A 25,889-nucleotide genomic window follows, 5' to 3' on the forward strand; every position below is an offset into this window, starting at 1 on the left:
CAAAGTCCTCCCATGACTTTTGTTTAGCTAGTTTTACACAGTGTTTCGCTTTCTTACATTTGTCTCTGTATTCTCTAAGAGCAAAAGCTGACTTATTTGTCAGGAACTTTTGATATGCTTTTCTTCTTTTCCTTCACTGCCTCTTTAACTTCCTGTGTCTACCATGGAGTTCTGATTTTTCTATCCATGCAGACAACCTCACGACATGCCTGTCTGGCTTAATCAATCAGTGTTTTCTTCAGGGCTTGCCACGGAATCTCCAAGTTTGGTTCCTGCTCTCAAACTCTTTCATTTTTTGAAGGATAATATTTGTGTATTTTAGTCTACAGTTCACATCTGAAAGCTGCCCAACTTTTATTCTCTTTAAAACTTTCTTACATGTGCTTCTTTTCACTATGAAATTAATTTTATCCTGCTCAAGACTAAATGGTGATCACTTTCAATTTGAAATCCTCTGTACACTCTGGTGTCCTGTACAAGTGGGAAAACATCACTATCAACAATTACATAGGCAATGAGACATTTCGTATTCCTTGCCTCTTCTCTCCATGTGAATTTGTGCACATTTTGATGTTGGAACATTGCATTAGTAATAACCAGTCCACGTCCTGAGCAGAAATCCAACAGGTATTTACCATTATTATTAGCTGTTGCACTTTTCTCCAAATTTTCCCAAAACATTTTTGTATGTCTGACAATCATTTCCTACTCTGCTATTTAGATCCCCAACAAGGACCAACTTTTCCTTTTTCAGCATGTCAGTTGCTTTCTCTAAAGCCTCAAAAAATTCCTCCACTTCTACCTTAGTAGAACCTTCAGTGGGACCACAGGCACGAATAAGTCTCATTGTCCAGTTCCCCATTCTCATATTTGCCCACATCATTCTATTTAAGACTGCCTGCCATTCAAGAAGATTAGCCTCGTATTTAGTGTTGAATACTATGGCTACTCCTTTTTCTTGATTGTCATTGCCTAAATATAACAGTTTGTATTTATTGCTCAGAAAGATCACCAGTTTTTGTCTTTTTTTTTTTTTTTTTGTTTCAGTCACCCCTATTATATCGATCTGGTACTTATCCAATTCCTCAGATAGCTTCAGGTGAAAGGTGGAACTGAGAAGGATATAATGCAAAGATTGAGAAACGTTAATACTTCCTGCAGAAAATTAAATAACATATGGAAATTATCAAAATATCATAACAAAACCAAGGGTCAAAGCTATATAACTGAGAGGAGACCTCCACATTAGCCTTGAAAGGAATGACCAGGGCTTCTAATCTAATGTCCAATCCTCACCTTCTCATGGTGCACTGTTAGGTATCTACCTAGATACTGAACGGAAGAGGATGGGCTGGCAATTTGGGATTTAGCCGACCAAATGGTATTCTTATCGGCTTAAACCAAAATTTCAAATGATAGTACAACATGACAGAATTTCATGCCAGCTGGAAATAATGAGGTGTTGTTTCTTGCAGGCTACTCTCTTAAGCTCTGACCACAATTTGAAGTCCAATGGATTCAGATTAGGACTTCCAATCAGATGGTGATATATCGTCAGGCACATTCTTCTCCAACCACTGTTGTGTGGTCCTTGTCTTGTGTGCAAGGACTGAATCCTGTTGGAAGGTTTGCTGCCTACCATGAAACAAAGTTGTTTCTTGGTTGGCAGCCACAGTACCTGTTCAGGGGCCATAGTACCAGTTCCAGCAGAACTTGATAAACTTCAGCACAGCAGAGGTTTTGACCCCTTTCTCGCAGAAATGCACCCTGGATACCCCCAATACATTTAGTTCCCCCCCCCCAAAAAAAAAATCACTGACGCGAGGTAATGACCTCTGAATCTTTGGTACAGTGTGACTATCCAGGGGGGGGGGGGGGAATGTATCTAATCGTTTTAGCAGTTCTATGAAGAAGATATCTGCGTGTTGTTTAGAGCATACATCCAGATAAAAGGCCTTTGATTTTATCACACTCTACTCTATAAGCTGTATTCTCACAAGATTACAGTGGAGTGCGCCTTTACAGCCGTCAAGAGCTGTTGCATTCTAATGCAGAGTGCTCGACCTATTCTTTGGCAGTCAGATGTGCCTTTTGTATTGTTATAATGGTTAATAGTGGCCGCCCGTACAGCTAGACATCTGATATGCAGTACTTGCAGAACGATTTTAATTGGCTGGAATTTGGGCATGTGAAAATGGCTATCAGTTCAATGTTAGTAACCGTAAAGTCATACACTATGATGTGATGAGTTTTGGGGGCTCTTAAAATTTTAGTAGATAGGAAGTTGAAGCTCAATGGCCATATAGCAAAGACTGCAAATACAACTCAGAGGATAATTGCAATGCTGAAACAAAGATTGACATATAGGTAACATGGAAGATACACCAGATGTTGGGGTATTGTTTGAGTCATCTGGTGATGAATCCAGTGGATCTGGCAGTAGTGGAAGCTCTAGTTGTAAATAGAAGCGATTTATTTTTATTTAGAGATGTTTATATAGAGGATAATCATAATATCAATCCTACAAACTGTGCCATTGTTTAAATATATATAGTTTTTTTTTTTTTTCCCCATAGGATTGCTGTTTTCTTCAAATTTTCCTGAAACTTTTCTGATTCATTTCCTACCCCTCTGTTTTAGATCTCTTACAAGGACCAGCTTTCCTTTCAACTGCTTCTCTAAGATCTTGAAAAATTGCTTTATTTCTTCCTTAGGAGAACCTTTTGCAGGATCATAGGCACAAATCAGTTTCATTGTCCAATTCTCCATTTTGAAATTCCTAAATGAGTATTTGACTACTTAACTACTCAAAATTGCCTACAAATCAAGAAGTTTATCTTGATCTTTTGGTGCTCAATGCTCTACCACTCCTTTCTTTCCCTGATCACTATTGTCCATATATATCATCCTATATTTATAATTTAGCTTGATATTGCCTGTTTTAATTTGTCTCAGTAACAACAATTATAGTACTTCTCTAGTTCTTCTGCCAGTTCAGCTTCTCTTTTGATACCTTTTGTGTTATTAGTGCCAATCTTCAATCCTGATGTTTGAGTATGACTGTTGGCCTAGTGGTTAGCATATCTGCTGCTGCTGCAGATTTGAATCCCACTGTGGGCATGGATGTTTGTGATTGTCTGTTAAAAGTAGTAGTAGTGTTGGAGTCGATGATGTGATTCGCTGTAGTTGGTGGAGATGGAGAGTTGTAGAGTAGGGTCCTCCCTCAATGAGTCTTGGACTCCTTGGAGGCATCATGTAATAATAATAATAATAATAAAGATAAAGAAGCCATTTGGCCACTTTACAAGGCTTCACTCTGACTATTGGGCCCAGGTCTGGTCTCTGTGGTGATTCTGATACAGTAGAGAGAGAGAGTGCAAAGGAGAGTGTTAAAGATGATAATGTTTTTCAAAATCTGCAATTGCAGATTATGAAAACATTGAGAATTTGTGGACTGCAGACACTAGCAAAGAGGGGATGATGAGACAATCTTCTCAAAAGGTCATACAGGATTTCAGTAGATGGAATGTTTCATTTTATGAAGGGTGGGGAAAAGACGAGAGAGAATTCTTGGAAGTTGAGAATGCATGCCATTAAGAAATTTTTCTCTCATGGGGTGATACATGATTGGAATGGACTGTGACTGAATGTGAGTGTAGGTAGCATGAATGAGTTCAAGAACATGTATAACAGTTGGTGCAGGTAATATGAGGCATCCCTCGATAAGGTTGGACTCCATAGTGGTCTTTCTTAATAATAATAATACTTAATTGGTTAGCTTTCTGTCAGGTTGGAATTAATCCTTAAAGCAATTCAAAATAACCAGTGAATTTCAGTTTGACATGAAGATTAAATGCATTATGCATAACTTTTTTTAACAGCATTTAGACAGTTTGAGCACTTTATGCTAAACAAAGCTTAAATAGCTTACCTCAATTCCAGTATTAAATCAGTAGCAACATTTAAACTCCTACTTAAAAAGCATAGAGCATTTTATATATTAAGATAGATAGCTTCACATGCACTGAGCTGCTGTTCATGGGGAAGTCATTTCCCTTGTGCAAACACAATTTGACTAACACAGAGATAAACAAAAATCAGTTGTGCATATTAGTTCTGGAGCATTATTCACAGAATTATAAAAGATATAAAAGAATTATTCGGAACACACTAACCAGTTTGAGGATACTGATATTCTGAATAATAATGAATTTATTAAAAGATTTCTTCTTTTGAAATTTTCTTATCTCAGACTGAGTAATTTACACTATTCCCTTCTATTTGTCATTTGCCTGAGCCTTATATATTTGAACTTGCTTCTCTCTCTGCTGAGAGAAGTATCAAAGTGAAGCATTTGGCATAATTTCAAGCACCTTTTCTCTCTGAAAATTTCTCTAGTACTTCTCTCTAGAAATACTTTTCTATAAACTTCCACTGAAAAAGTGGAAGCAGATTGCATTAATGAAATAATTGTGCTATCACCTTTAACAGGAGCCATCCCTAATGATTGAATTTCTGACAGAACCTTATTTTTACATTGTACAGGTAAGTACAATGACCTCATAACCTCATCCTTACTGTTTAGGTGGGAACTGTTAGGTTGTCTTCCTTCAAAGTTTGACTTGAAAACTCTGACAATAGTTTACGATAATGAATACATCATACAGCACTGCTGCATGATGTATTCACTTGTAAGTGTATCAAATTGTTTGTCTGCTTCCTCATGCTCCCTTTATCATTCATTTACATCTCTCTCCTATCATCTCTTTCCTTTGTTTCACCCCTTCTCTGAAAGTTTACTGCTTCTTTTATAGCCTCAAAATCTCTTCCATTATGAGATTTTGAGGCCATAAAAGTTAGTACCACCTTTATAAAGAGCACAATGCACTCTTCATAAAGGTGGTACTATTTAATCACATACTATGACATGATGTTCCTCATCACATATGTGAATTAAATACCTTATGAGAATTCAGTTCTGTAGAAAAGTTTCAGCCATAGGACTGAATTCTAACAATTACCTTATTGACTATTCTTATATTTTAACTCCTACTAACAATTTTCATTCAAATTGATTCTAGAACACCAATATTATAATCTTTATCAAATTCCTTATATGATTTTAATATAAGTTAACATATTTGAACCCAATCTATGCAGTTTGGTTGAGTGTCCCACACTGTTAAACACCGACTATTCTCGCATTTGATATCTAAGCATGAAAATATGAAATGCATATTTAAGCATGATAATAAATGCAATATGAACAAAAACATCAACATTTAAACTTCAAATTTTATGCTTAAAACTTACTAAGTTGGAAAAAAGAAAATTCTTCCAACCAACCTCAGTAGTGTCCTTAATCTCTGTTGTAACAAATCCAGAAACTCTATCTTCACTTAAAACTTCTCCAGAGAGTGATTCAGGAGAAATTTTCACAACTGCGCTAGCTATGGGTTTTCCTGTCCTCCGATCATAGGTCATTTCAAATTCCACTGGATCTGAAATAATGTAAAAAGCTTCTCTCATTTACAGTTTATATTTACAATATACAATGCTTATATTTACCCTACTTAAAGCTAAATGGGGGTGCTTAAGGGTCAAAGCTGTATAACTAAGAGGAGACCTCCACATAGCCTTTAAAGGAATGCAGAGAACCGACCAGGGCTTCTGACCTAATGTCCAATCCTCACCTTCTCATGGTGCACCCTGTTGGGTATCTACTTGGATACTGAACGGACGAGGATGGGCTGGCAATTTGGGATTTAGCCGACCAAATTGTATTCTTATTGGTTAAACCAAAATATAGAATGATGGTACAACATGACAAAATTTCATGCCAGCTGGGGCGTCGCCCGGTTAAACAAGGCCCCCGTTGTTTTCGCCAGGGAACCAGGGCGAACAGCGAAAAGTCAGCTACTGGAACAAATCTGAAAATAAACCCCAACTCAACATCACCAGAGTTAAAGATCGGTACTATCAACGTAAGAAGCCTGAATGGCAAAGAAATGGAGCTAGCTGAGGAATTAGATAAGTACCAGATCGACATAATAGGGGTGACTGAAACAAAAAAGACCAAAACTGGCGAGCTCTTTCTGAGCAATAAATACAAAATGTTATATTCAGGCAATGACAATCAAGGAAAAGAAGTAGCCATAGTATTCAACACAAAATACGAGGCTAATCTTCTTGAATGGCAGGCAGTCTCAAGTAGAGTAATGTGGGCAAATATGAGAATGGGGAACTGGACAATGAGACTTATTTGTGCCTATGGTCCCACAGAAGGTTCTACTAAGGTAGAAGTGGAGGAATTTTTTGAGGCTTTAGAAAAAGCAACTGACACAATGAAAATGAAAAGTTGGTCCTTGTTGGGGATCTAAATAGCAGAGTAGGAAATGATTGTCAGACATACAAAAATATTTTGGGAAAATTTGGAGAAAAGAGCAAAGCTAATAATAATGGCAAATATCTGTTGGATTTCTGCTCAGGACATGGACTGGTCATTACTAACACCATGTTCCAACATAAAAATGTGCACAAATTCACATGGAGAGAAGAGGCTAGGAATAAGAAAAGTCTCATTGACTATGTTATTGTTGATAGTGATGTTTTCTCCCTGGTGCAGGTCACCAGAGTGTACAGAGGATTTGAAATTGGAAGTGATCACTATTTAGTCTTGAGCAGGATAAAATTGAAATTCATATTGAAAAGAATAACATGTAAGAAAGTTTTAAAGCGAATAAAAGTTGAGCAGCTCTCAGATGTGAACTGTAGACTAAAATACACAAAGATTATTGAAGAAAAAATGAAAGAGTTTGAGAACAGGAATCAAACCTTGGAGATTCAGTGGCAAACTCTGAAGAAAACATTGATTGATTCTGCCAGAGAGGCATGTGGTGAGGTTGTTTGTAAGGATAAAAAAATCAGAACTCCCTGGTGGACACAGGAAGTTAAAGAGGCAGTGAAGGAAAAGAAGAAAGCATACCAAAAGTTCCTGGCAAATAAGTCAGCTTTTGCTCTTAGAGAATATAGAGACAAATGCAAGAATGCTAAACACTGTGTAAAACTAGCTAAACAAAAGTCATGGGAGGACTTTGGCAAGAATATAGAAAATAAATATCAAGAAGGTGGCAAAATATTCTGGAGGTTGTTGAAGAAACTTAAGAATGGAGAAAAGAGTGCTGTAAAAGGAATTAGAGATGATAAAGGTGACATGAAAACGGGAGAAAAAGATATCCTTGAAGTATGGAGTAATTACTTTGAAAAACTGCTAAATGAAACAAGCAGTGATGACAGCACAGTGGTAAAAAACACTGACCAGGCATGCAGTCAGGAATACATATCCATACTTGAAGTAGAAAAAGCCATCAAAGGCTTGAAATGTGGAAAGGCAGCAGGAGTAGATGATATTCGACCAGAAATGCTGAAGTATGGTGGTATAAGAGTATTACAGTGGCTGCACTGCATAGTTCAGAAAGCCTGGACAGAGGGACGAATTCCCGATGATTGGAGTAGAGCTCTCATAGTACCCATATATAAAAAGGGAAATAAAACTGAATGTGAGAATTACAGAGGTATTTCTCTACTGAGTGTTCCTGGCAAGATCTATGCAAGTATACTTGAGAAACGGTTGAGAAGAATTGTGGAAGAAAAGCTTGGTGAAGAACAAGCTGGATTCAGGCCAAATAGAGGCTGTCAGGATCACATCTTCACTTTACGACAAATAGTCGAGAAAGCATGGGAATATAACAAAGATCTGTATTTAAGTTTTGTCGATCTGGAAAAGGCATATGACAAGGTGCCAAGAGAGAAGCTATTCAATACGCTGCAGTCATATGGTGTCAATGGGGCATTATACCAAGCAATACTTAGTCTTTATTTGAGTTGTAAGTCAGCAGTCAGAATTGAAGGAAGTACAGGAAGATGGTTTAATGTTAAATCTGGTGTGAGACAAGGATGTAGATTATCCCCTCTGTTATTCATTATCTATATGGATCACATTATGAAGGAATGTGGTATTAAACATGATATCAAAATTGGAGATGTTAATGTCAGCTCTTTGCTTTATGCAGATGATGTTATACTTCTAAATAAATCTGCTACAAGTCTGCAAGATTCTCTGACTAAATTGAATAGCTGTTGTAATAGATATGGTATGAAGGTCAGCAATAAAAAGACAAAGACAATGAAAATAGGCAGAATCATTGAAAATGTCAACTGTGTTGTGAATGGAGAACCTGTGGAACAAGTAAAACATTTCAGCTATTTAGGCACGATTTTTACTGAAGATGGTAAATTCAATATAGAAATAGACAACAGAATCAGTAAAGCTGGTATGGTGGGAAGTCAATTGAATAAATTCATATGGAATAAGAGAGAAATCAGTCGGAACACTAAATTAGCTGTATACAAGACAGTGTTCAAACCAGTTTTAACTTATGGATCTGAGAGCTGGGTCAGAAGTAAAACACTTGACCAAAGACTAGAGACCACAGATATGAGAGTCCTGAGAAAGATTATAGGCGTGAACAGATGGCATCAATGGCAATATCATATTAAAAACGAGGATATTAGGAAAGAACTTGACATTGTCAGCATCCAGGAATGCGTTAGCAGAGCTAATCTCAGGTGGTATGGTCACTTAAATAGAATGAGCGAGGAAAGATTAGCAAAACAAGTGTTCTCTGCCAGGGTGGCAGCAAAACGACCCAGAGGAAGGCCAAGATATAGGTGGATTGATACGATACAAAGTGCTTTAGACGATAGAAATATAAGATCTGATAATGTTGGAGTCTTGACAAGTAACAGACTGATGTGGAGGAAAATTTTAGATAGGAAATTAATAATGATGTAATTTTTTTCATGTAGTACTATCATATCCTGTACACCCCTTGAGGGTACATGTCAGGAATTTGATGATGATGATGATAAAGCTAAATGGTGATCATGTCCTATTTGAATCCCAATGCATATGCTTAGTATACTGAAACAGTCTGGAGAAAGGAAAAAAAAAAAAGAAGAAAAAAAAATTTCTTCATGATCTCTTCCATGCAAATTTATGTTAGAACATGTTGGTAATGAATAATCATCTTGATCAAAAACTCCAATGGGTATATTCCATTATTATCAGCCCTGAATTTTCTCAACATTTTCTAAGAAAATGTTGAGAAAAATTAAGAATTTGGGAGAGGGGTGAAAATAGGAACAATTTTTTTTCGAGAAGAGGAAAGATATGATGGGATAGGTTCAGGGGGTGGGAGTAACGGGGTGTGAGCTGTTTCAATTGTGTCGCCTTCAGAGCTCATGGGGGAAGTTGAGGCTATGCCATGTTGACTTGGTGTTTTTGTCTTTAGTATAATTGTGTTATTTCCTATTGGTCGGAGTCGCACCTAATTTTTATGTTATGGAGCTTCCAACACCGAGATTTTGTATACGGCCAGTGGACGTTTAGCGAGTTTTTGTCATGTTTTATGGCTATTGTTTCCGATATTCTAAGCATTGTTTCGTTATCTTGTATATCTAATATTACAGCCTTGACAGAATATGTTTCTGTTCAAAGACGTGGACTGCTATTTCCATTTTCCCTGTACTGTATTCTGTTTTTCTTTTTGGTTGTTGCGTTTTCTATTGTTTAAAATGTTCTGGAATAGTGATGTTACAGTTGGGGAAGTGTTCTTGTAGCCTTGCCCATAAAGACCTGATAGTAGAACCTGTGCAAGTGACATCACAGTCTTTTTGGCAAGGAAATTGGTAAAGAAAAATCTCACAGACACACAAAGAAATATTAGAACACCACAATGTTGTTTACAAATTTCCTTGCAAAAAAGACTGATGTCAACTAGACTGTTTCTACTATCAGGTCTTTATGGGCACGACAAAAAATGCAACAAAAATCTCGTGCACACACACAAAGAAATATTAGAACACCACAATGTTGTTTACAAAGTGACTGGTTTATATACGACTTTTAGAGAAAACTGCAGTGTTCTTGTGCTCCTTTAAAAGGAAATGCTGTAGTGTTCAAATTAAGAATTTAAGATCATTCAGAAATTTTATTTCCAACTCATTAGAAATAAAACTGCATTAATAACTTCATTAGCAGCAACCCTTGATCAATAACTTGAAAGGGAATGAGTTTAAAAAAGTAAATTACACAAAGAAAATGATATATTTTGAACACAATCAGAATGAAGTTGAAGATTCAATTGCCACTTGCCACAGGCAAGTGGATTTCCAGAGTCCTGCTATATATAGGATGATCAACGTGAATTTCTCTTGGAAGAGAAAAATTCACATATTTTTGTTTGGAACTTGCTTTTAATTTGTTTAACTAATCTGATTGGTCAAGTATGGTATGGAGAAGTAGAAATAAGAGTTGTGGATGTCAGTGTCTATAGAGTAATGAAAGAATTCAAGTAAGTTTTCATTGAAGAGCAATGAAAACTTACTTGAAAAGCAAAACAGCTGAAAAGTAAGCATTTCATAAATGAAAGGGGCTTATTACTATTTCAGTTATTGACAATGAAAATAGAAATAATGCACTAATGGCAAGATAACCCCAGAACCTAAGCAAGGGGGGGGGGGAGCCAATGCACTGAAAGTCTCCTCACTCCCTCAAAATCAATAAAGTATGGTATAGACAAAGCAATGCACATTCACTGAAGTTTTCTTCTTCTCCCTACCTTTTCATAATGCCATTTGCAAGGATAAAAAATAAGTGTGAACTAATTTGTTATTTTTCCACACTAAATAAACAGCTTTCTCAATTACCAAAGATATGAAAAAATGCTTTTAAGATGAATATGTTACTGTACTGAAAACCAAACAGCATTACACTTAATATCAAAAGCTTAAAAAATAATAACTTTCTCATTTGTTTTTGTACCCATGAACTTTAATTTAACTGGAACATCTTACGTAAGGATGAAGTTTAAAATAAATTAATCCTGTTTAAAAAAAAAAAAAAAGGGTGAAATGTATTTTTTTTAATGTTTAAATCAATACCTACACACAAAAAACAGTAATGGAGACAAATGTCTTAACCATTATTTCTGGTGGCTAATCACAGAAATAAGTTTGAAAATTTGTAATTTGGTTCTTCATTGATTTAATCTGGTTAATAGAATACAGACATCATATAAATCAGTGAATTTTTAATACAGTCACCTCCCACTATAACACATTCACTATTACAAAGTACTGAAGTCATGACCAAAGATACAATGCTATGCTAAAAGAAATTCACTATAGTAACTCTCTGCTATAATAACAAGATAATTCCAGTGGTCCCTATGAGTGTGTACTATAGTGAGAATAAACTGTATAGACCACCATCGTATTACCATTTGATTATGACTGGACAAACATTTGTTGTAGACTACCCACTCTAAGCAGTTTAATTATATAAGCATTGAAAATAATCTTACCTCCTAATTTTAGATGTTCAATATTTCCTGTGTACTGACTATAATGAAAAAAGAGTCTAGCTTGACGTTCACAACACTGGATAAAACCATAAGAATGCTAGGGAAGAGAAAAGATAGTTAATAACATACTGTAATATGAGTGCCATATTAAATTCTGTTTTATATATTTAAAATGTCAGCTTTAAAAATATTAGGTGGCAATTCTTTGCAAAAGAAAAGTATCGCAAATGTGGCTGCAAAATATTAAGGTTTTCATAAGTTTTCAAGAAGAAAACATTGTCATTTCTGTATGAGACTAATCATTAACTGAAAAACCATTATAGAAGTTCACTGAAAACTAGATGGGATTTGAACCTGGGTCTTTCCAACCAAAAAGCACTGTCATTACTAAAATGAGCTGCAGAGGCCCTAGAAACTCTGCAAAACTGTTTAATACCAAAAATTTCACTCATGGAACAGTGAGCTCACAATTACAAATGGAGTGATGGTTTCCAGATTGTTATGCGATGCTGTCCAATAGGTTCAGAATGAGTGAATGTTTTCACACATCACAATGCATTTCAGGTTAGCTCAGCAGAGAAAGTTTATAGGTTGGAGGGAATGGAGTCAAGCAGTGTGTGGCATCCAGAAGAGTGGTTGATCATCCTGTTAGTAGTGAAATGCAGCAGAAGTAGCACAGTTCTTGTACAGAGTATGGTGGAAAAAATTTCTCCAACACAGAGTGATTTATATCACAACCTCACTGTTGGAGTTCTGGAGGTGATAGTTGGGACCTATATCCCAATATAATTTTCTGTACTAAAGGTTACAGGTATGAAGGAATACATTTTTTAAAAACAGATGAATCAACAGTCATATTACCTTAGTGACCTTCAGTGAATGTAGAGAAAACTTGTGAGTATTCAACAACGATATTCAGATAACAATGAGCTTCATTTCTCTTTTCAAAGATGTTCCAAAGTTAATGGATACTATGTAGAATGGATGTGTAGCATGCAGCAAGAGTTATTATTGTACAGATAATAACACAAAAACTTGGTGTTACTTTCCCTACTGTAGCATATATTTAGTGTCTTAAACTGCTATCCACATGAACTGTCTTTTGGTAACTAATGCTGAGGCAACTAATTCAACTCGACAAATAGATGGATTAATTGCCAACCTTTTCCTGCATGAATATTAAAACATCCTACTTTCTTGAACTTTAGAAATCTATTCTAGTTAATGTATTATTCTCTATTTCTTCTTTATTATTTCTTCTTTATAATACTGTTATCATGTTTTCTCCACATCACTGCAAAATATGAAGTCATCATTCAGAGAAGAAAATAATTTAAAGTTTGCAGCTGCTGTACAAATGTGATATTCATGATTGTTTTTAGTAAGATTTGGATCTCGTGAAAGATCAGCCTACTAGTTACCAAATGAGGTGCTTGCATAACCAGCAGCTATATATATGGACCTGTTAACAAGCAGTACTTTCAGGTACCATCATCATATGAGGTCTGATAATAATAAATCCATAAATTCACTGGACATCACCAGATGCTATAGCCATTCCACTCCTCAGTGACATACCACACCAGTCCTTGCCAAGTTGTCCTGTTGTATGGTTTTCTGTAGGTTTTGACTCGTAAGATCAGTCACTCCAGACACACACCATCCATCTCAAATGAGGAACTACCCCTTCCTCTTTTTTCAAGACTACCTTCTATTACTGTTTGAGAAATCCTTCTTCCAATGTGTCTAAAGTATTTCAGCTTTCTTCTGTCAATACCATTAAAGTGTCAAAGTTCTACTGATCCTTTTTAGTCCATATCCACGTCTCTTGACCATTATTTTAGTCATTCCTAAAACATTCCATTCTTCTGAACTGCAACTCTTCACATAAATGATGAATCCAAAGTACAAGTTTGTAGGCTTAACTAAATAAAATAACTGCTGTAATAATTTTAGTATGAAAATAAGCAATAAAAAAAGATAGACTATGAAGGATCAAAGCTGTATAACTGAGAGGAGACCTCCACATAGTCTTTAAAGGAATGCAGAGGACTTATGACCTAATGTCTAATCCTCAACTTCTCATAGTGCACCCTGTTAAGTATCTACCTGGACACTGAATGAACGAGGATGGGCTGGCAGTTTGGGAGTTAGTTAACCAAATTGTATTCTTATTCGCTTAAACCACAATATTAAATGATAGTACAGCATGACAGCATTTCATGCTGGCTGGGGTGTCACCTGGTTAAACAAGGCCCATGTTGTTTTTGCCAGGGAACCATGGGAAACAGCAAAAAGTCAGCTACTGGAACAAATCCTAAAACACACCCCAAATCAACATCACCAGAGTTCAAAATCGGTACTATCAACATAAGAAGCCTGAATAGCAAAGAAATGGAGCAAGCTGAGGAATTGGATAAGTACTAGATTGACATAATAGGGTTGACTGAAACAAAAAAAGACAAAAACTGGAGAGACCTTTCTGAGCAATAAATACAAAAATGTTACATTAAGGCAATGACAATCAGGAAAAGAAGGTGTAGCAATAGTACTGAACACAAAATATGAAGCTAATCTTCTTGAATGGCAAGCAATATCAAGTAAAGTGATGTTGGTAAAATATCAAAATGGGGAACTGAACAATGACACTTACTTGTGCTTATGGTCCCAGAGAAGGTTCTACAAAAGTAGAAGTGGAGGAATTTGAGGCTTTAGGGAAAGCAACTGAGACAATGAAAAAGGAAAAGTAGGTCTCGTGAGAGATCTAAACAGCAGAGCAGGAATTGATTGTCAGACATTAAAAATATTTTGAAAAAATTTGGAGAAAAAAGAGCAAAGCTAATAATAATGGCAAATACCTGTTGGATTTCTGTTCAGGACATGGACTGGTTATTACTAATGCAATGTTCCAACATAAAAATGTGCACAAATCATATAGAGTGAAGAGGCAAGGAATAAGAAAAGTCTTATGGACTATGTTATTGTTCATGGTGAAGTTTTCACATTGGTGCAGGACACTAGAATAAAGAGAATTTGAAATTGTAAGCAATCATTATTAATCTTGAGCGGGATAAAATTGAATTTTATATTGAAAAGAGGAACATGTAAGAAAGTTTTAAAGAGAATAAAAGTTGAGCAGCTCTCAGATGTGAACTGTAGACTAAAATACACAACATTATAGAAGAAAAAATGAAAGAGTTTGATAATAGAAACCAAACCTTGGAAATTCAACAGCAAATCATTCAGACAGAGGCACGTGGTGAAATTGTCTGCAAGGATAGAAAAATCAGAACTCCATGGTGGACACAGGAAGTTAAAGAGGCAGTGAAGGAAAAGAAGAAAGCATATCAAAAGTTCCTGGCAAATAAGTCAGCTTGTGCTCAGAAAATCTAGAGACAAATGTAAGAAAGCTAAACTTTAGCTAGATTTTTAAAACTAGCTAAACAAAAGTCATGGGAACACTTTGATAAGAACATAGAAAATAAATATCGAGAAGATTGCAAGATATTCTGAAGGTTGTTGAAAAAGCTCAGAAATGGAGGAAAGAGTGCTGTAAAAAGGAATTAGAGATGATAAAGGTGACATGAAAACTGGAGAAAAAGATATCCTTGATGTATGGAGTAATTACTTTGAAAAATTGCTAAATGAAACAATCAGTGACAGCTGATTGTTTCATTTAGCACAGGCATGCAAACAGAAATACATATCCATATTTGGAGTAGAAAAAGCCATCAAAAACCTGAAACATGGAAAGGCAGCTGTAGTAAATGATATTCGACAAGAAATGCTCAAGTATGGAGTATGTCTCAAGTAAGTCTTATAGTGGCTGCACTGCATAGTTCAGAAAGCCTGGACAGAGGGATGAATTCCAGATGATTGGAGTAGAGCTATCATAGTACCCATATATAAAAAGGGAAATAAAACTGAATGGGAGAATTACAGACGTATTTTCCTACTGAGTGTTCCTGGTAAGATTTATGCAAGTATACTGGAGAAATGGTTGAGAAAGGAAGCTTGGCGAAGAACAAGCTGAATTCAGGCCGAATAGAGGCTGTCATAATCAGATTTTCACTTTAAGACAAATAGCTGAGAAATCATGGGAACATAACAAAGATCTGTATTTAAGTTTTGTAGATCTGGAAAGGCATATGACAAGGTGTCAAGAGAAAAAGCTATTCAAAATGCTACAGTTATATGGTGTGAATGGGACATTATATCAAGCAATACTTAGTCTTTATTCGAGTTGTAAGTCAGCAGTTAGAATTGAAGGAAGTATAGGAAGATGGTTTAATGTTAAATCTGGTGTCAGACAAGGATGTACATTATCTCCTCTGTTATTCATTATCTATATGGATCACATTATGAAGGAAAGTGGTATTAAACTTGATACCAAAATTGGAGATGCTCTTTACTTTATGCATATGTTATACTTCTAAATAAATCTGGTACAAGTCTGCAAGATTCCCCGACTAAAATGAATAATTGTTGTAATAGATATGGAATGAAGGTCATCAATAAAGACAAAAACAATGAAAATAGGCAGAAGAATTGAAAGTATCAAAACCATTGTGAATGGAGAACCTATAGAACAAGTAAAATATTTCAGCTACTTAGGCACGATTTTTAGTCAAGATGGTAAATTGAATACAGAAATAGACAACAGAATCAACAAAAGAGCAATACTTTATTTTCTGGTATGGTAGGAAGTCAACTGAATAAATTTATATGGAATAAGACAGAAATAAGTCAAAACCCTAAATTAGCTATATACAAGACAGTGTTCAAGCTAACTTAACTTATGGATCTGAGAGCTGGGTTAGAAATAAAACACTTGACCAAAGAGCGCAGCTATGAGAATCCTGAGAAAGATTAGGGGTGTGATGGCATCAGTGGCAATATCATAGTAAAACAAGGATATTGGTTAAGAACTTGACATTGTTAACATCCAAGAATGTGTTAGCAGAGCTAATCTCAGGTGGTATGGTCACTTACACAGAATGGGAGAGGAAAGGTTAGCAAAACAAGTGTTCTCTGCCAGGTTAGAGAAAAAAGACCCAGAGGAAGACTAAGATATAGGTGGATTGATATAGTAAAAAGCCTTAAAAGACAGAAATACAAGATCTGATAATGTTAGAGTCTTTGCAGGTAACAGATTGATTTAGAAGAAAATTGTAGACAGTGGATGGTACATATCAGGAATTTGATGAGAATGATGATTATGAAACAAGGAACAACAATGAAAACATCAGCCTGAAGTTTTCCTGAAGGGGAAACCTAAAAACATTTCAGCTATTTACACATTATTTTTTGCGAAAATGGCATTAAATACTGAAATAGATAACAAAATAAGCAAAACTGATAGGATGGATAATCGATTGAATAAATTTATCAGAATTAATGAAAACAATAAACTAGACAATACAGTGTTAAAACCAGTTTTAGTTTATGGATCTGAGAGCAGGGTTAGAAATAAAATGATCAAAGAAAAAAAAAGAAAGAAGGGAACTAAAACATATGACAGGTTCTGAAAGAACTAATAGCACGAAGAGACTTAAATGGCCATCTATTCACTTCTATAACTGAAGATATATTATTCTAAAATAAAGATATCAGGAAGGAACATGGTATTGTCGGAATTCAGGAATGTGTCAACAAAGCTAAACTAAGGTAATAGTATCATCGATTAAACGAAATGGGAGATAAAAGGTTAGCGAAACAAGTGTATGGTGTAAATCAAGATGGGCAGAAAAAGACCTGATGGAAAACAAAGATGCATTAGTGGTGCCCTAGAAGACCGAAATATAAAAAGAAAGACCACTGTAGGATCGATTAGAGTTGCTGATTGGCAGAACTTTTTTTTTAATAGACCGTTCCTTTAGCCAGTTCCCAAGTTGGTCAATCACTGTCACAGGCAAGTGATGTTTTTCTACTGAAACTAATTTTTAACCCCACATCTCAAAATCAACCATAGAAGCGTTATGGTTTTTAGCCACAAGATGATGGCAGATGTCTTTGTAATCTTCACTCCCTCCAGAAAAAAACTGATTCACTGATAGCTTAAGTTCATTGTTAGTGAAGATTTGAAAGATGGAGATTGGCTGCCTATCTATCTTCAAAAAAGTTGGTTAGGATTAAAAGAACTCTGGCTATTGTCTTTGGATTATTAGACAGAACATTTATCATATTAGTAGATATGATATGCCTACAGGTAATCCTCGTATAACACAGTACTTATACAATGCAGTCTAGAAATTGTAGCAACCCTTGTTCAACACGGTACCTATACAATGTAGGTTGGATATAAACAAGGTCTACAAATTACAATAATCCTTTATCTTTTCATATATTTTTCACCGTGCGACTTAAAAATCAAATTTTATCTTCGTTAAATTTACGTCTGCTGAGCACTTTATTTCCTGGTGAATTAAATATAACGTGTAATGCTTTTTTTTATGTAAAAAAATTATTTTTATAGTAATGGCTACATAGAGGGCTTTTGCGATATGGTTGAAAATGAAATTAGTGGATTAATTGATGGGAAAATGAATTTAAATTAGGAGGAACTAGTACAATTAATAGATGATGTCGAACCAAATGGTGGGGAAAGTTATGCCGAAGATTCTGATTGTGATGAATCAGTTAAAAAATTCAATTTAAAGAAATTATCAGAAGGATTGGACTTTGCAAGAAAGTTAAGAAGCTATTTTACATATAACGATCCCTCAACGGAGCTCTCCGGAAAATTCACGAGACAATTGGATATTTGTTTAGCTCCATATTATGAACTTAATAAAAAATTGCAGCATGGTGGTAGGCATGGTCTTATTACTGACTTCTTGATAACTAACAAGCTGAAGTATGCGATGAGAATTATACAAATAATGTCCAAGAGATGACGACGTCCGGACACTCGTAAATAAAGAACATCTACGAAATGTTCGTTTTGAGGACAGTGATGACGATTATAATATGCACTTTATTATGTGCAATGAAGTTTACATACAATTTGTAATTTTATAAGTTTATACTATATATTTGTTTCATAGTGTATATGTTTTAACTTACATGAATTACAAGAATTACCATATTTTCGGTATATAAGACGCACCCCCTTTTTTGTACACATTTTTTAGGATAAAAGCTTTATCACTGAATATTATAATGAATTTACAGTATTTCAAATATAAAGTAATAAGTAGATCTATTTTCAATGAATACCTAATCTAACTAGGAAAGAGTACCCACCTTTTAATCTTCTTCATCAAAACCCAGAAATTCATCTCCAGAGCTAAATGAAGTGACACTTGAAACCTCTTCTAAATCCAAGTCCTCATACAACAAATTGTCCTCTGTACCATCCAGTGCATTACTAATGCCACACTTCTTAAATGATTTAACCCCTGTCTCAGTTTTCACAGCATCCCTTGAAGTTTTGACACTCACAAACTTGCAAAATGCTAGCCCTCTTCCTTCTTACTGATGGCGTAACCTCAAAATCTGAAGACTACATCCAGCTGTTCCACTTAAAAATCCCTTCATAAATCCCTTAGATGGTTTATTAATACAGACATCTAAAAGTTGAAGCTGACTAGTTAGACCTTCTGGAATTACAGCTAATTGAACTTTCAATTCCTTGAGTTTATTTTTAACATCTGTTCTGTGAGAACGAAACTGATCCCATACTATTATACTGTTGATGATAGCTGATGTCCAAGCTGATGATCATCCCATACTGTTGATGTTAGCTGATGAGCTCCAGCCAAGGAGAATAGAAGTTGAATTGCAGGATAGAGAAAAGAGCACATTTGAGGCCATTTGGTGTGAGATTGTGGCTAGCAGAACTAAATATACAATTGGGTGCTGCTATAGACCAGGTGATGGAAAAGATGGTGGTGACAGTATGCACAAGCAAATAGAAGAAATGGGTGGAAGGAGGGCGATTATTATGGGAGATTTCAACTATGGTCGCATTAATTGGAGTGAGGAGAGGACACACGGGAGAAAGGAACTGGATTTTATGCGGTTATTAAGGGATAACTATCTGCGACAGCATGTAATGGAAAATACTAGGGGTCAGAGAGTGCTTGACCTAGTAATTACATCTGAGGATTTGGCTGTAACAAATATGACCACATTGCCACCAGTCGGTGAGAGTGATCATAGGGTCTTAACTTGGGAGGTGGCTAAAGGTGTAGAATTTTCAATTAAGACAGGGTACATGTGGAATTATCGGGCTAGAAAGTATGACAAGCTTAGGAGTTTGATTGGCTCAGTGCCATGGCATGTACAACTGCAAGGACTAGAAGTTGATAGTGCATGGAGGTAGTTAAGAAGTGCTTGCATGAAGCAATGGCTGACTGTATACCTAGAGTCCGAATAATAAATCAAGTAGGGGTTAAATGGATGAATAACACCATTTAAAGAAACCGGCAGGCACATGAACGGTATAAAGCGCAGGCCAGAAGGGTGACGAGTGTGGTAAGAAAAGCAAAAAAGGATTACGAAAGAACATTGGCCATGCAGGCTAAAGAGAATCCTAAACAGTTTTTTAGATATGTAGCAAGTAAAAGGAAAAATGTACATGGCAGATTGATTTTAAAGAATGCCGATGGTAGGGAGGTAACTGAATCAGTTGAGATAGCTGAGTTACTGAGTGAGCACTTTGCAAGAATATATCATCCAGGTGGTGACATTGCAGAAACGAATAAACCAGTAGATTATACGGGAATTGTGGTGAATGAAGTGGAGGTGAGTAGTCTATTGCATAACCTCAATGTCAATACATCTGTGGGATTGGATGGTATACCAGCTCGTGTAGTACGAGAAGCAGCTAAAGAATTGTCAGTACCTTTGACCATTTTGTTTAATTTGAGTCTCGGGTCTGGGTTAGTCCCGAGCGGGTGGAAAGAGGGGAAAATAGTTCCACTGCATAAAGGTGGTTCCAAGACTGCTGTTGTAAATTACCGACCGATTAGCATATCAGGAATCATTGTTAAGGTCTTAGAGAAATTAGTCAAGAAAAGAATACAGGATTGGATAGATGAAAATGGGATATTGTATGGGGGACAACATGGTTTTGTGAAGGGTAGATCATGCCTCAGTAACTTGCTCACGTTTTATAACACAGTGACAGCTGAACTGGATAGGGGTAATGGGTTTACAGTGATACTACTGGACGTTGCCAAGGCCTTTCATAGGATACCACATGGAACCCTAATCAGTAAACCGGAGCAGATGGGTATAGATATAGGGTTGGTGAGATGGATAAGAGGGTGGTTGAAGGAGAGATATCAAAGAGTGGTTTATTCAGGAGTGGAGTCCAAAAGACGTCTTGTGACTAGTGGAGTGCCACAGGGCTCTGTTCTTGGACCACTGCTTTTCAATTTGTTCATCAATGATATTGGAAAGGATCTGAGAGGAAGTGTTCACTTGTTTGCTGATGATGCAAAGTTGGGTAGAGCAATTGTGAGTGCACAGGATGTCAAAATTTTACAGGATGATTTGGATAGTTTGGAGGACTGGGCTAGGAAAAATGGATGTCAATTTAATGTGGCAAAGTGTAAGGTTATGCACTTTGGGGTGAAAAGAATAGCAGCAGTATATCGCATTGGTGGAACCATACTCCAGGAGATTGATGAGGCCAAGGATTTGGGAGTGTTGGTGGATAGGGAATTGAAGTTTAGGGGGCACATTGCAAAAGTAACTAAAACAGCTCACCAAATCACTTGGCTTCTGAAAAATACTTTAACATGCAGAGACGAACAAGTTGTTGTTCCTCTGTATCGAGCCTTGATAAGACCCCATCTGGACTTCTGTGCCCAGCTATGGGCACCAGGGTTTCTTCGTGATGGGGAGGAAGTGGAGAGGGTTCAGAGACGAGTGACCAAGATGATAGCAGGTCTGTGGAATGAACCTTATGAGAATAGGTTGAAGATTTGTGGGTTGCAGAAATTGGACGATAGGCGAAGGAGGGGTGATATGATTGAGACATTCAAATTACTGAAGGGTTTTTATAAGATTGATCCAGAAGATATTTTTGAAAATATGACTGGTGGTGGGAGGACTAGGGGCCATGCATGGAAGCTGGGCAAGAGCGTGGTTGACAAGGGTGTTAGAGCTAGGTTCTTTACTTGGAGAGTGGTAAATGAGTGGAATAAGCTTCCAGAGTCTGTTGTGGGTGCTACGACCGTAAATGAGTTCAAGGCAAGGTATGATAGATACTGTGTGAATGTTGAATAGTTGTTCTTGACATGTTAGGGCCTCCCTCGATGAGTCTGTCGACTCGGAGTTTCCCGGAACAATAATAATAATAATAATACCAGGGCAGGCTTCTTCAACAGTCTGCCTAGACCAAATTTTATCTATCCATAACCGGAATGCTCTCACACACCGCAAGGAAGCAAGAAAGAAATCATGCAACTCGGAACAAAGAAAATTTCCAGAAATGAAAATAATAAAAAACTGAGTATCATCGTATAATATGCATCCTGTTTTTCAGACCTAACCTATTTTCAAAAAAAAAAAAAAAAAAATGTCTCATGTGCCAGTAAATACGGTAAATAAAATTTTTTTTTGTTGGGTATGTCATTGTTTATATAATTAAAAAAAAAGATTTCCGAACATAACCCTACTTTTTCTATGTAATCTGAGTCTCGCATAACGCGATTTATATAATGCACCATTTCTATGGAAAATAACATCCACATTATACGAGGGTTACCTGTACTTAATTTTGCTGGTCAGAAACAGCAGACCTAAATTTTAAGATGAAGGAAATGCTATTAAACTCAAAGCAATATTGTTTCCAATATTTGTCAAGAAAAAGGAAAAATGCAGTTTCAATTTTAGCACTTAAGTTTTATCTAACCTTTTACTCAAATTTTTAAGGTGCACTCTATAATTACATACATACCAAAAGTTTTTCAACAATTCCTGCTTCCCGTAATCCACCTGCAGATCCAACAGGACTGGATGAATTGCTTGAAAAATTGTTCTGATTGTTGTTGCTATTATTTGAAGATTTGCTGAATGATGGAGAGCGCTGGTAGGCTAGCATTGCACTATCTTGGATTGGCGGCTGGAAATTCTATAAACATACTTAAATGATTCTTCGGTGTTATTTCCAAAAAAAAATTACTTTTAAGTAATGCTTAAAGTGGAAGCACTTTAACAAAACTTCAAAAATGGGCATTTCATTCTAAAAATTTTGTTTAATTTTTTTTTATAATCTTCAGCTAGCAGAAAATGGGTATAAAGTTTTCCTATCATTAATAATATTTTGATAACAAAACAGTTCAAACACATGTCAAGGAAATTAGAATTTATTAAAAATTTCTATATAATTAATTCATTGTCACATGAGCATCATTCACGGAGACAAAGAGCAAAAGAATTGGTTATAATATTCAAACACACGAATAAGTAATACAGCTTGATTATACTTCCACATGTTTTGGTAGCAGCCAAGTGAACAGGAAGAAAAAACTAGATATAGCTGTATAATTCAAAATTATACCTAGGTTTTTTTTTTTTTTTTTTAATCTCCTGCTCACTCAGCTGCTACCAAGACATATGGAAGTATCCCGGTCTGAGCTGAGTGAACAGGATAAAACACTATTCAAGTTCCAGAGACCCAGGTATAGCCGTATAAATTAAAGATGCCAAGAAATTAAATTCTTGGTTTCATCCTTTATCCAAGTGTAAGCAAATAAACTTGAATAAAGGATGAAACCAAGAATATAATTCTTGGCATTTTTAATTTATAGTAAAACCAAGTAAAGGAAAAAAAAAAAAACCTTTCGACACATATAGCCGTGTAACTGAAAATTAATTTTGATTGAAACTACAGATTCATGACTAATTTTTCACGGTATTAACAACACCACAAACACTTAACAAAGATGTTTTATTAACACTTATATTTCGCTGATTTTCAACTCGGCATCATCAGAGCACAACATGCATGTAAACGCAACAGTGAGTGAGTGAAACAACTCACTGTCGCGTTTACATGACATGCGTGTTGTGCTCTGATGATACTGAGTTGAAAATCAGCGAAATATAAGCGTTAATAAAACATCTTTGTTGTTAAAAGTGTTTGTGGTGTTGTTAATACCGTGAAAAATTAGTCACCATCAACACCTAAGCTTATCTGTTAGATTGAAACTACAGCTGTTTTTTTTTTCTCTCCTATCCACTCAGCTGCTACTCAGACATGCAGAAATACTCATACTGTATGATTTGTTCTTGTGTTTGAATGTAGTCACCAATTCTTTTGCTTTCTCTCTCTGATGCTCATGTTAGTGACTAAAATATAAGAATTTTTTAAATATATTCTGATTTCCGCTGCATGTATAAAACAAATTTTTTCAAAAGTATTATGTCATTGTTATATAATTAAAAAATTAAAAAAGTAATTTCTATAAAACATCTAGTTACAGATTCCTATCATTAAATGGTAATGAAACAATTACAAGAAATCAAATATTACTAACAATCTTATATTAGAGTAATCACCTATCAACTGTTCAATTTCCAAGATGGAAGTAGATCCAAATAACTGGTTGCTAAGATTATCAGGAGGACAAGCAAAAATGTTTGTCCCCCCGCCCTTTTTTTTTTAAATGTCTCTCACCCACAAAGTTTGCACATTAGTATTGTAAGCAAGATAAGGCTTTTTAATAATTTTTTTCCATTCTTTTCTGTGTTTGTTTTTGTATTTTATAGTCTAGAAGCTCTGTTATGGAGGCCAAACTATGAACTTTTTAAAGCTATGTCAGGCATCCAAGGCCTCACACACACTATGTGAAACTGCCACCCTGAACAAACATCAATGCCAGAGGGATTTGAACCTGCAGCCTGTTGACAAGAGAGTAGATACATTAACATCTACGACAAGGCCAGTCAGTTAAACTGGACTCATAAGCAATACTGTTACCAAGTTCAATTTCTCACAATGACCAATTCAAGGCTTTTTACATGAACAAGAAATTTTATGGTCATGTGGACATTTCTACGAGAAAGGAACTATTTTCAGAGACTACACAGGTTTTGGAATGACACAAAAGCAAAACCATCTCAAGAGGTTCCTTCTTAAAAGTGATGGAATGTTTTGGGGAAACCACATACCATACAATCCCCACCTCAAATAACAGTACGTTAAAAAAAAAAGGCTACTGAAGATTTTTTGAAGCCAATATACCTAGCTGTCCTTGAATGCTCCTGGAGAATAAGAATAGATTACACAACAGTAGGATATGAATGCAATTTTAATATGCACATTACATGCTTTGTATCCTAGAGATGCAACAGCAATTGAGATGAAATACTAACTCTGGACAACACACAGTTTGCCTCTGAAATGAAGACAGTAATTCTTTACTAATTTTGATGCGCTGAAAACAAAAATGACAATAAAATCTGTCAAGTGGCTCTTGTTTAGGAGAAACTCTGTCCACATTGCATACATAGGTATCATTTGGCAACACTGTATTTCAATCTCCTGACTGAAACATTGCATCAGCCAATGATACTCAAACATCCCCAAGCGCTACTGCATCATTGGCTGATGCAGTGCAGTTGAGTCATGACATTGCTGTCATAAGATGATGCAATCATTAGTATAAAGTGAAGTCTTGTAAGGGTGAGCAAATGTTTGTGTGACTTCCTGGGCTACGCTTCCATTTACTCCCGTGTCATAAGTACCACAAGTGATCCCAGCAGTGTAAATCCAGCAATAGTGATACCTCGTACTGGTGTTAATAATGCACATAACTTTCGTCATATTTGCAGAAAAGTGATGTTCGCAAGTCATAAAAAAATGGCATCACTCTGTTAGTGAAAAAGACATCAGCTTTATTTTGGATCTAAGATTGGAGAGCAGGACAAGGTGCGAGTTTCTCACATATGCTGCGGTATGTGTGTGTGTGTGCGTTCTAGAAATCTTCCAAAGTGGCTGAAAGGTGGCAAAGCGTCAATGCAGTTTGCTATTTTTATGGTTTGGAGGGAGCCAAGAAATCATTCAAATGATTGCTACTTCTGCATGGTACCACCTGTTTCGGGAGGCATCACAAGAAAATAAGAAGTGGATAATAGCATACCCAAATACACTATCTGCTCTCTGACCAGTACTGCACAGCAAAGGACTTCCCATTCCCAAACCTCCAAAAATTTTCCATCGATCCAGGACTACGAGGACAGAGACAAACTGATATCGGATCTCCTGAGCCTTCAGTGCTTAATTATGACTCATATGTCACCAAGGTGAGTCATCTGCATCACACATTCTCACAGAACTTAACGATATTGTTCATGATCCGGAGCTGTCCAAAGCCAAAGCGGAGTTACTAGGATCAAGACTTCTACATTAGAACCTTCTCAAGGAAAATGTTCAAGTGACTTCATTTCGCAAGTATCATGAGCAGTTTGTGCCTTACTTCTGAAGGGAAGATGACCATATATTCT

At 36.1% G+C, this 25,889-nt stretch overlaps 1 protein-coding gene across 4 annotated transcripts in view; it reads right to left on the reverse strand.

Moving 5' to 3' along the window:
* Positions 1 to 25,889, reverse strand: part of Unr (cold shock domain-containing Unr) — a 281,401-nt gene that overhangs the window by 197,341 nt on the left and 58,171 nt on the right. For all 4 annotated transcript variants that reach the window (XM_090411509.1, XM_090411484.1, XM_090411490.1 and 1 more), the window contains exons 3-5: positions 22,339 to 22,512; positions 11,427 to 11,523; positions 5,347 to 5,501 (exon numbers count right to left, since the gene is read on the reverse strand). In XM_090411509.1, coding sequence (XP_090267635.1) covers positions 5,347 to 5,501; positions 11,427 to 11,523; positions 22,339 to 22,512 — 426 coding nt within the window. The remainder of the gene's footprint in view (positions 1 to 5,346; positions 5,502 to 11,426; positions 11,524 to 22,338; positions 22,513 to 25,889) is intronic.

This window comes from Typopeltis vanoorti, chromosome 2 (genome assembly GCF_054136105.1).
Source record: "Typopeltis vanoorti isolate ZY-2024b chromosome 2, IOZ_Tvanoo_1.0, whole genome shotgun sequence".
Classification (NCBI taxonomy): Eukaryota; Metazoa; Arthropoda; class Arachnida; order Uropygi; family Thelyphonidae; genus Typopeltis; species Typopeltis vanoorti.